Source organism: Solea senegalensis, unplaced genomic scaffold, assembly GCF_019176455.1.
Source record: "Solea senegalensis isolate Sse05_10M unplaced genomic scaffold, IFAPA_SoseM_1 scf7180000014402, whole genome shotgun sequence".
NCBI lineage: Eukaryota > Metazoa > Chordata > Actinopteri > Pleuronectiformes > Soleidae > Solea > Solea senegalensis.
Genome location: NW_025321040.1, coordinates 10,927 through 22,849, shown reverse-complemented (window position 1 = coordinate 22,849; position 11,923 = coordinate 10,927). Strand labels below are relative to the sequence as shown.

Genomic DNA, 11,923 nt, shown 5'->3' with positions numbered 1-11,923 from the left:
TGTGAGCGGTTCACTGACACACTAACTGTGCCCAGGCCTGAGAGTTGAACCTGAGCAGGTGTAAATCTTTTGTCAGACGCCGCTTGGATTAACATATTCACACAGATTTGTGTTTTGGAGCCTCCACAGTCGGGGGGGTTAACTAACAACTTTGATATTCTCTGTATATGTTTCAGTAGAAAAAAAAAAGCATAACAACAATAGACATGAAAACATGTTAATTTATTTAGTTCTGCCTCTGCATTTTAAGAAGCCATTTTCACTGGCTTTTGCAAAAAAGGTAAACAGAAATGTTATTTTTTCAGTAACTTAGTACATTTTATAGCAATAAGTTGCAAGTTTGCAAAGCCTTAATATGGCAGCAGCCAAATCACGAATCTGGAGACTTTGAAATGGGAGTTCAAATTCTCGTGTGATGTCACGTGACCGGTGATCTCCTGTGTTCTGCATCTGACACTCACTTCCTTTGACTAACAGGATTCCCATGTTCTTCCTGGTCTACAGCTCTCCCTTCCATATCATTATCTGCCAAATACTGGAGAACAAACTTATCACTACTTTTTCCCCAATCACGGTCCTCTGAAACTGGCAAACAGGCTCGAGTCCATCAGAATCCACATAATCTACCACCGTCATTCTCAACGCCTCCAAGGGATGCATCCTGTGCTACTTCCTGCATGCACTATGTACCTATGACTGATGCTCACAACCACATAGGGAAATAATAATGAAGTGAGAGGAGAACAACCTCAGCATCAGAGTCTGAAAACTGAAGCGATGACAGTGGACTTGTGTACTTCTACAAAGCCACAATACCTCCTGCTTTAGTAAGAGGCCCACCTGCACTTAGACTAAGAAACTACCCCCACAGTTAAAAACCGGTGTCTTCAGTGACACTAATGCTTGTTTACAGCCTCTTCTTTTTTTAATTCCTTACATTTAGCAAAATAACTGGCTTTTTCTTCTTTTTATTTCAGAATGTCTGTGCATGGCATGTTCCGTACGAATCTTAGGCTGTTACAATGCTGCCCTCCACAGTTCACCAGTGACCCCAGATACAGAGAATACTCAGCATTAACCCTGCTAGAAACACACTTTTAATTCTAATGTTATGGCTTTATCATGGTAGAAGATGCTGTTTTCTTCTTATCTTTTTCTAATAATATCCAACAGGCTGTACAATAAGAGGTGCAATGCCACCTGCCACAAGAAAAAAGTTTCTCAGTTCCTCACCACATCATAAGGCTGTTTCTCTCCCTCTTCCATTTCTCCACTGCCTCCTTGGTGTCTGTGCTTGTGCCATGGAATGTTAACAAGGACCTTTGAATCCTTTGAACCCTAAAATGGTTATGACCTTGCACTTTCTCTAGAGCGAAAAGACAAAAGGAAGACGCGAGAAGAGGCAGTAATGCACCATCTCAGACGCCAGCTGTCATAAAACAATAACAACAAGTAAACAACATACTGTCACCATCAGATGAGGATAAGAATGGATAGTAAATGGGAAGCTACACCCAATGAGATGGGTGGAAGCCTGACAGATGAAAGAAACATGGAGCAACCAGATGAGCGGTCTCCTGCGCCTCAGGCCACAGTCTATGTAGAGCAGATCACAGAGGAGATGGGTAAGGTGAGGCTCTAAGTTCGTAGTTGCTCGCGTCCGGTCTCGGACCAGATATCTACTAATATGATTGAATGGCCTTTATGCTGCCCTTATTTCACTTTTCCTCGTTTTACTTGAGGCTGGCGAAGCGTCCCAGATGGAAACTGTATCAAGGGAGAACGAAGGTCTGATCTGGGCTCTGCTGAAACAGCTGCGGCCAGGTATGGACCTGTCCAAGGTGGTGCTGCCCACGTTCATCTTAGAGCCACGCTCCTTCCTGGACAAGCTGTCGAACTTCTACTACCACGCTGATCTGCTCTCACAGTCAGTGACATTCAAGTCTTTATACGCTGTGCGTGTGTGTCATTCAGAGACACGGGAATGTCTTCACATGTGTGCCTGACTCTCGTGATGTTCCTTCACCACAGAGCCGCGTTGGAGGAGAGTGCGTATGGTCGCATCAAGCAGGTGTTGAGATGGTACTTGTCCGGTTTCTACAAGAAACCAAGGGTAAGATTGTTCATGACAACCCTGATTACAAGCTCCTTTCTGCACCATTTGTTTTCAGATAATGACTAAATAAAAGTTCCCAGCATGAGCACTGAACACAGCACACATCTGTCTTTCTGAGGTGTGTGTGCTGGTGATAGGATGAGGTGAACTGGTCAGTCAGAGTATGTGTAATCAACCCTTGCTGCAAAACACCCAACATCCAACACTTGGCACAGCTCTCCCCATGACCCTCATCTGGAGGATAAAGCAGTAGAAGATGGATGGATGGATGGATGGATGGCTGAGTGAAAGAAATTCTCATCTTACTGAACTGAGAAAAAACGATAACGTGAGACTTGCGAGAGAAACACGGCGTGTGACGTACTGTACAATTCTTGTCTTCTCCAGGGTCTGAAGAAGCCCTACAACCCAATCCTGGGGGAAACATTTCGCTGCTGCTGGCGTCATCCTCAGACTGACAGCTGCACCTTCTACATAGCTGAACAGGTTACACCAGATTTGTACCTAGAATGAAGTATTTTGCATGAGTAGTATCAAATACAGCAACATGTCAGAGGAACTCTTCTGCTCAAACGTGTCTCTCACTTTCTTCTGCCAGATCTCCCACTCTCCACCCATCTCTGCCTTTTACATCTCCAACAGGAAGGATGGGTTTGCTATCAGTGGGAGCATCCTGTCCAAGTCCAAATTTTATGGTATACTACAATATATCATCTGTTTAAAAGACCCTAATGACACAAATGATGGTTCTTTTCCTTCACATTGTTTTTTTATTTTATTTAGGTAACTCTGCATCGGCTATTCTGGACGGCAAAGCCAAGCTGCTGTTCTTGAACAGAAATGAGGAGTATGTCATCACTATGCCATATGCTCACTGCAGAGGTAAGCAGGTCTACAGTAAATAACTAAGTCTGGTCCTATTGTTGCTCTCTGCTGCCTCAGGTCCTCATGCCTAAAACAATTGCCATCCAAACCAGGAATGTGTTTACTGGATAATTAATTATCTCCTTTTTAATGTCTCATTCATTCATTCATTCATTCATCGTCTACTGCTTTATCCTCCACACAGAGACAAACAACCATTCACTCTCCCACCTACAGTCAATTTAAAGTGTCGAATTAACCTCTGCATGTGTTGTCATGTCTTGCTTCCCCAAGCAAACCTCGGACGGGCTGATCATCCTAATCCTGACGCCTGTTAGAAATAGTATAATAATAATAATAATAGAGTCAACCACATGCCTGAGCTTTAACTTTGTTGAATCAGCTTCTCCAGTCACACTAGATTAGAAGCAGGACTCTTTACTTACAGATACTTCTGTCCTCTATGGAAGCTCAAGTGTGGCCTGACATTATCCCTCCACACGACTCACTCGGCTGTCAAAGACTCACAATCCCGTCTCATTTTGACATTTTGTGTCTTCTCCAGTCCAACAGTGCATGTCATGGGTGCAACCCTGCTGGCAAAGGGCACCCTAACACAGTACATGGGGATTGGATTGCTGCACTCAGAGGTCATGGAACAGATTTGGGTGCTCTATGTTGGACATAGACAGGTTAGCTCATACCTGGGTGCACGAGCTGCTCGAGTGATTTTGATAGCCCCACACTGGAAGGCACTGGTTGGCAGAGGTTTATCAGATTTGACAGTGGGACTTAAAGCATTTATCTCTCAAGACAGTGTGGTCATTATCATTATTATTATTATGGTTGGCTTAACTTTCTCCCAAACAGAACGTGGATCGAGTAACAGTCCTATGTGTTATGTCCAGTTCGTGCTGTTTGCACGTCCTGGGCTAAAACCTTTTTAGTTTTAGTTCTCGTTTGGTGTCGGAGCAGCTATCGCTGTGTCCTAATCAAGCCAGGGTGTACAACACTCTGCGAGTCATAGTTTGGCTGCATCCTGTGCTTTGTGCTCAGGGCATGTGTGCTGAGGCGAGTGGGTCCTCAGCTCTCACTTATGTCCACCTGTAGTCCTCATCAGGCTGGTGGACATTAGAAAATAGGGTAGCTACCACATCCCAGTGTGAGTGACTGACCAGAATATGGAACACTGTCTCCTGTAGGAATCCTGTGCGGCACTATGACACTCGAGCTCGGTGGGAAAGTCAGCATTGAGTGTGTGAAAACAAGATGTTTCACAAAGCTGGAGTTCAAATTAAAGGTATCGTTTTTTTTTTGTTGTTGTTACAATTACGCCATTAAGTTTGTAATTTGACTCTTGTTTTTTTCCTTGTGAAGATGTTTGATTGCTTTCATTGCAGCCTTTACTCGGAGGCTCCTCCTCAGTGAATCAGATCAGTGGGAAGATCTTTGAAGAAAATAAGCTGATGGCTACTATTCAGGGACACTGGGTGAGAAAGGGCTTTAAGTTCCTCTGTTCTTTCCTGCCTTTATTTAACAATCCTGTAGTATGACACTGAACACTGAGACGTTTTTAATGAGACTGAACATGTTTCTGTCATCAGGACCGTGAGGTGTTCATTCATGAAAGGCACTCAGGCCAACAGGAGACGCTGTGGAATCCGAATGCAGACATCCGCAGCCGCCGCCTCAAGAGACGAGTGGTACAGATGGACCAGCAGGGGGAGTTTGAGTCTGAAAGGTAAACATGTCACACATGTTTAAGGTTGCTCTGCATCACAACCACATGATTCAGACACAATAACCTTAAGCTAAGCTTCTAATAGAAGGTACCAACGGTCTAAACCAGTGGTCCTCTAACTTTTTATACCAAGTAACACCTGAGAAAATATTGAGCTCTTGAAGTAACTCCATTATCCATACAGTTAAAATACAGTGGCGTGAAAAGACCCGAGCAAAGTCAGCCACAGACTTTTCACAGGAGGCACATTTATTCCCAATAAGATAATTTACTCTCTCATCATCCTCCTCTTCCTCACATATATTTCACACACTGGTATAGTGACATTAGCTTTAAATGGAGCGAGAGATAAGGTGACTCTAATTATTATTATTTAATTTCTTCATTGTCATGTTTCATTTTCTACACACTCTTGTACAGTACAGCACAGTAGAACGGTATTTCTGATTTTGAAACTTGCGTACCACTGGTGGTACATGTACCACAGTTTGAGAACCATGGGTTTGACCAATGTGCATCGTATGTTCATATGGCCTGGTAACAAAGTCTGTTAAATGTCATTGTACGGTACAAATGGCACCATGATGATGTCATAATGAAACGTAAACGTACAACACTCCTTTGAATGTCCTGGCAGACTGTGGCAGCATGTGACCAGTGCCATCATGGATCGGGACCAGCTGCGAGCCACGCAGGAAAAGTTTGTGTTGGAGGAAGCTCAGCGGAAAGAGGCGAAGGAGAGAGGAGACACACCCTGGACCCCACGACTTTTCCACCAGGACTCTGTCACCTCCGAGTGGACCTACAAGCACAGAGAGTATGTACACACACACACACGCACCATGAAGGGAGGATTTAAATGGCTTACTCATCTTAATTATCCTGCATCTGAATATTAATCTTGTCTCATGTTTGGCAGCTCGTGGCCGTGGGACCCTGAGAACTGTCTGTGTCAGTTTGAGAAGGACGGAGTGATTCAGACGCAAGAGAGAAGTCAGAGAAAACACAACAAACTCTTGTGCGAATTTGCTGTGGCTGATTAATTTCCCATCAAGCCACATTAACCCTGATATTGAGCTGCTGATTAGCCCAATGATTATCACACAAAAGATCCATCCGTCCATCTTCTACCTGTTTATCCTCCACATGAAGGTCGCAGGGGCAGCTGATATAGGGTGAAAGGCGAGGTACACCCTGGACAGGTCACCAGTCCATCACAGGGACACATCGAGACAACCAACCGTTCACTCCCACATTCTCACCTGCTGTCAATTAAATTTAATCTAATCCCCATGTTTTTGGACTGTTTTTGAAACGAGAGAACCTGGTGAAAACACACGCACACGCAAAATATAAAATCACTTTATTGTAATTAAGTACATGTATATTTTTATTCATTTTTGGCTTTCAAAATTGTACTCACTGGTTTTCAACACAAACTAATTGTTGACTAACAAAATAAACATTTTTAATATTCTCCACTAGAGGGAGATACTGGTGCAGGTAATTTAAGCTCTCTTGACTTGGACTGAAAGTGTTCATCATCACATTCAGTTTCATATCTTATATTAGTTGTAAGCATTATAGGTACAAATGAAATAATGTTAGATCCAAACAGTAGCTCACAATCTAGACTATGAACGACATGAGAATTGTTGATGAATGGCTGACCGACACAGTGAGAGTGTGGAGCTGAACCTGAGCAGGTGTAAATCTCTTGGTAGACGCCACATGGATCAACATATCCGCCACACACACACACACACACACACACATTAAAGCCCCCGTGAGTGAAGCTGAGTGAGTGGATTTGTGTTTGAGGAGCCTCCCCACAGTGTCGGAGGCCTGTGACATTTAAGTGCCTTTAACGAACACATTTCAGTATTTCTGCTGTTATGTTATTTCATAATAAAATAATAAAAAAACCCACTTTATTTGTTTGTTTATTCCATTATAAATTGTCTTCCGATTTGGATATTCGCACTCAGTCGAAATTAGGACTTGGATTATTTTGCAATGAGTTGTGCAGGCCTAAACAGGACACGGTGGTGATGTGGTGAAAGCACGCCAGAGACTCATCGTTGTGCTTTCGAGACAATTTCCTTTGAAGTGTGAGTGAGGTTAATACCTGACATATCAACGCGTCGCGTCTATCCAAACAGAGATTAATTGACTGAGGTGGAATGTGCTTTGTGGTTCAGTGACTGGAGTGGCTTGGAGCCTCTGTTGTGGCTAAATGAGATCTGAATTCCACTTCTGTCACAAAAAATTAATGTGGTAGTTAGACCTTGAACATTTGTCAGACCAAGGGGAGAAATAAAGATAGATAGATAGTTTTTGTTATCTGTTAAAGCACATATTTAATAAATATATCATTTCAATACAAAGATGAAGGCGTGATCTCCTCCAACACAGCATGTTTCTATTCTCCAGATTCAGCTGTAAGTGTGAGTGGGTGCACACTGGACCATTGTGTGGTCCAACAGTTCTGTGTGGGTCTGATGGAAGGAGTGACACTCCAAATTAGGCCGCTGGAGAATGTGTGTGTGTTTATTTTCCTGGCACTCAGTGCTCTATCAAAGCTTATGAGTGACATATTGAGTTTGTAACACTTTGCCATCCGTGGGTCACAGGGTTTTTTTCTGTGTCCCTCCATATATGTGTGTGTGTGTGTGTTTACATGTGGTTCAGGACCAACAAGGGCCCTCACGGGTGGCATCAGTGGACACAGAGCAGGGAGTATTCAACAGTCATCACCATGTCAGCTGGAAAAACATGAATATGGAACACATTAGACTTCTTTTTCTAATTCTGTCTTGTTGATAGAGCAGTTCCTGAGCTCTCGTCTACAATTTGTTTTGTTTTTTATCATGTATATTATTTACTCAGGGATGTGTATATGTGGACACCAAGGTTTTTATTATAGTTACCTAACAAAATAACGATAACTAAAACTGAAAAAACATTTCCGCTAACTGAAATACAAATGAAAACCTGCTAATTGAAAAAAAAAACCAAAAAACCCCCAAAACAACTGTACCATCACAGGAGACTTGTGTACCACTGCTGGTACACATAGGACAGTTTGAGAACCATGGGTATAATCAAAATTTAAAAAAGTTTTCATCATCGTAAATTCATGTCATATATAACCCTTTTGGGTTCATATCAAATTGATTTATTTTTGAAAAGGTTCTATTTGAGACACAATACTTATTATCACCTTTTTTAATCTTGCCCCTGGTAAATAAAACTAACACTACAACTAAGCATTTGACAAAAAAAACCTAAACAATTGAAACTAACTCATTTTAAAAACAAAAAGTCAAAATGGAATAAAAACTAAAACTAATGAAACTATTATAACCTTGGTGCACCCTTCAACAACTCTACTACACCTGTACACACATTCAACTGCTCGTTAACACACACATATCTCATCAGCATCATTACATGGAACATTACATTGAACATGGCATTTTCTACCTCATCTACGTCATATAGAGCATGTTTGGAGGAGAGGTGCCAGAGGTGCCAGAGGTGCCAGAGGTGCAGGAGGAGAGCAGTCGGACTGGTTTGAAATGATAGAAGGGCAACGTGAACTCATATAAGCACTCATTACAACCACAGTATTCAGATGTGCAACAGCAGCTGGTTTTGGGGCAGATTGTGTCAGTCATTGACAGCGGGAAGTTTGTATGTATTGTACATTTAATGTTGAGAACAAAGATGTATTCTACTCTTATTTTTTTGCCCAAACACACCCTCTCTAAATAAAGTGAAAGAGTGAGAGAGAGAGAGAGGCCACCTGCACCTGGGTGTGTCCGGCAGCTTGTTTTGGCTGGATGAGGTTGGGTGTTTGCTCTGGTGCAGCTCGGGCCTGTCCCACGTAGGCTGAGCCAGGGCAGAGACAGAGGACTTGTCTCAACTTGCCTTCCACATGACACGAGAGAGGATGCAGAGGGCGGGAGTGTGGCTGTCTCAGGCTCCCCAGCAATGTGTGTGTGGTGTGTGCTTCTTTGCTGCACTAGATAAGATGGTGACAGGTCAACCGGATTTCAACGGGTACACGATTTAGTGGGCTGTGGTGAGTTTGAAAAGAGGAGGAGAACAGCCTCGTGTGTTTGACACTTTGATGATTGAACGTATGAATCACTAGAAAATCAAAGCGCTCTCAGGCAAGTACTGATTCGCTGTTGGGGTAGCAATACCCCACCTGTCTGTCGCCATGCCAACACCCACACCACATGATGTCATTTCAAGACAAAGGATGCAGGGTGGTTTTCCTGTGCAGACAGGCAGACAGAACCTGACATTTATATTTGCTTTTATCAAACAAACCATTTCCTCCACAGTGGAGATGATCAGTATCGCTAAGTTATAATGTAGGTAGATGACTGTACAGTGTCACCCTGCTGTTACCATGGCAGCGTCACTGTCGACCTGCAGGCTCCACTCTTGTTGAGTCTTGTCTCTGATGGCTTAGCTCCTCCCACAGTTGAACGAGACAAACATGTAAACTGTAGTCAGCAACTCACTATAACCTCAATCCTCCATGGGAGAAGGATGTCACCACTTCTGCTTGTTCATAACAAAAAAGCTGTAAATGATAAATGATCACGTGGTTAGCCCTCTGGCCCCTCCCACATGGGATTATAATACTTTTACAAAAAAGTTAAAAATCTTAAATATTTACCTGTTAATTATTGAATCAGGACAATCTTAACACTTCAACATACCAAGACATTGTGGACAATGCTATGATTCCAACTTGGGGGCAACAGTTTGAGGAAGGCCCTTTTCTATTGCCCCTGTGCACAAAGCAAGGGCTATAAAGACAACGTTTGGTGTGGAAGAACTTGAGTCCTGACCTTTAACCCCATGGAGAACAGATCCTCTCGTCCAACTTCAGTGCCTGACCTCATAATTGTTCTACAGAACGAAGGGACACAAATTCACATAGAAACACTTCAAAATCTTGAGGGGGATCAACTCCTTATTTAAGTACAGTATATGTACTTCATTACATCACTGGTAGCACGGTGGATGAGTGGGTTTCCTCCCACCATCAAAACATGATCAAACCTCCATCTATATGTCTGTCATCCATATTCACAAAATCAATATCTGCTTTAATGTGACGTTAAAAGTCTTATAGTATAAAGGGCAATAAAAAAAATATTTCTTCTTCTAGACTGATGTGATAAAAATAACTTGGGTAATAAAGTCTTCTCTTCTCTTCTCTTCTCTTCTCTTCTCTTCTCTCTTTTAATTTCCTCCGTCTGTCAGTCAAATAGTTGCTTGTGATTTAGTAAACGGTAGTGAAAGCTGTGACATGAAGTCACAGCTGGTGTGTGTGTGTGTGTGTGTGTGTAATCCTATACTTGCTACCAGGATCGTCGTCATCATCACATTGTTGTTTTTCTTTTCACGTTAACATCCCTGTGTCATTTGCCGTAAATGCCAAATGCCATGAAAATACGGTCGACATTGGCGGCGTCAGACAAATGTGATGTGACAAATTCTCTGGAAAGATAATAAATTGCATTGCAGTCGCACAAAGTACAGACAGCCACACACTGTATATCCTGTCTTTACATTTCCCACAGTAGGAGCCTTTGTTACAGAGGATCTGCAGCCTCCGTGCTGAGATTCTGACCCGAGTTAGATCGGCAAGAAGTGTGTGTGGTGTGTGTGTGTGTGTGCACGCTGTATGCCGCCTGCCCACTCAGCTCTTCCACACAGCGGCCCAGATTCCACTGGACCTCCCTGCTTGGGTGTTGGTGGGGCTGTCGGGGGTTGGAGAGCAGGCTTTTTGAAGGAGGCTCCAGTGACTCATTACCCAACAATCCACCCACCCTCATGTCCTCTACACCCCCCAAACATCTCCATCCTTGTCCCTGCCCCTTGTCCTCTGGCTCGGATAGCTGCACACACACACACACATGCACACACACACTCAGCGTTAACTTGAAGAAAAGAGATTCTGTTTCAGTGACACAGGGATCATGTGGAGCAAACTGCTATGAAAGCTTCCTCTGTGTGTGCGTAGATGCCACGGTGCATGTCGGCGTGCGTGTTGACATTCACACATGCACAGTCACGGCACTTTATGTCGACCGTTTAATATTTCCTCAGATTTAACGGCACAAGGGTCTCGTCTTTCACTTTTTTAGTGTTCCTGCATTTCATGTGAAAACCTGAAATCTTAACCTCGGACTCCCATCTCTCCTGCTGGAGTCGCCGCGTCATGTTTCCGCGGGGGTTGTGTAAACCTACACCACTAACTCCTGTTCCCACAGCTCACACAGGTCATACACCCACCTGTTTGACTGGTGTGAACACAACTCTGTGCCCATGTTTTAACAATTGTTTTCAGGAGTGCTGTTCATTCGAGGTGACAGCCACGGGAGATGACATCACTCAGACTTCCTCTGTGGAGCCTAAATTACATTTTCATATACATGCTGATTCACAAAACATTTATGCATTTATAGAATTTGTCTCTGCCTTCATGGGAAAATGTTTCCCAGAAACTCAAATGTAATATATTTTGAGATCACATGACAACTTCAAACTCCCAGTATGTGTCAGTTGCGTCAGTGTGGCTGCTAGCACAGAGAGAGGAGCTGTTTTTAAATCAATCAATCAATCAATCAATCAATCAATCAATCAATCAATCAATCAATCAATCACATAGTTGGTTGACACACATTTTGAAAACACATTTACGAGGAAATTACAAGAAATGTGTTTTTGCAAATTCACTAAAACTTTTTCAGAATTAACAATGTCATTTGTCAGGTGAGTGCACATGTGTGTTATATCCGTGTTTACATTAGTGAAGTGTGCTTGCGCTGCATTTTAAGTGTGCTGTCTAATGTGATTAATGCTGACCTCCAATACAACTGTGGTCTATTTGGCAAAAGGTTGCCACTGTGCTCAGCCTCTGGGCCTCATGTGGACAGAGGGGACTATTGTCGAATTCCCCTGATACTTGGGAAAGACCCTTGAGCCATGAAAAACAGGATTTCCTCTTTTTTTCTTTTTAATGCTTCACCATCCCCCGTAACCTTATTCTATAGGGGATTTATACAAGCAGCCAGTTATATTATGTCACATTAAGTCAGCTTCAGTAAATAGCAGGTTAATGATTACTAACACAATGTGTGATTCATCACACTGGTCTTTCATTAGGACGT

At 42.9% G+C, this 11,923-nt stretch overlaps 1 protein-coding gene across 1 annotated transcript; it reads left to right on the top strand.

Annotated features, from left to right (window-relative positions):
* Positions 1–85: 85 nt before the first annotated feature.
* LOC122761176 (oxysterol-binding protein-related protein 5-like) lies at positions 86–6,063 on the top strand. Its single transcript, XM_044016349.1, has 11 exons — positions 86–1,630; positions 1,743–1,927; positions 2,032–2,113; positions 2,504–2,602; positions 2,715–2,811; positions 2,900–2,998; positions 4,183–4,280; positions 4,381–4,470; positions 4,585–4,721; positions 5,359–5,538; positions 5,641–6,063. The coding sequence occupies exons 1-11, from the start codon at positions 1,478–1,480 to the stop codon at positions 5,762–5,764; spliced, it is 1,344 nt and encodes a 447-aa protein (XP_043872284.1). The 5' UTR covers positions 86–1,477; the 3' UTR covers positions 5,765–6,063.
* The last annotated feature ends 5,860 nt before the right edge of the window (positions 6,064–11,923 follow it).

Coding starts and splice junctions, on each gene's coding strand:
- LOC122761176 (XM_044016349.1), top strand. CDS start 1,478: ATGAGGATAAGAATGGATAGTAAATGGGAAGCTACACCCAATGAGATG. Junction 1,928..2,031: donor CACGCTGATCTGCTCTCACA/GTCAGTGACATT, acceptor CCTTCACCACAG/AGCCGCGTTGGAGGAGAGTG. Junction 4,471..4,584: donor CTACTATTCAGGGACACTGG/GTGAGAAAGGGC, acceptor TTCTGTCATCAG/GACCGTGAGGTGTTCATTCA.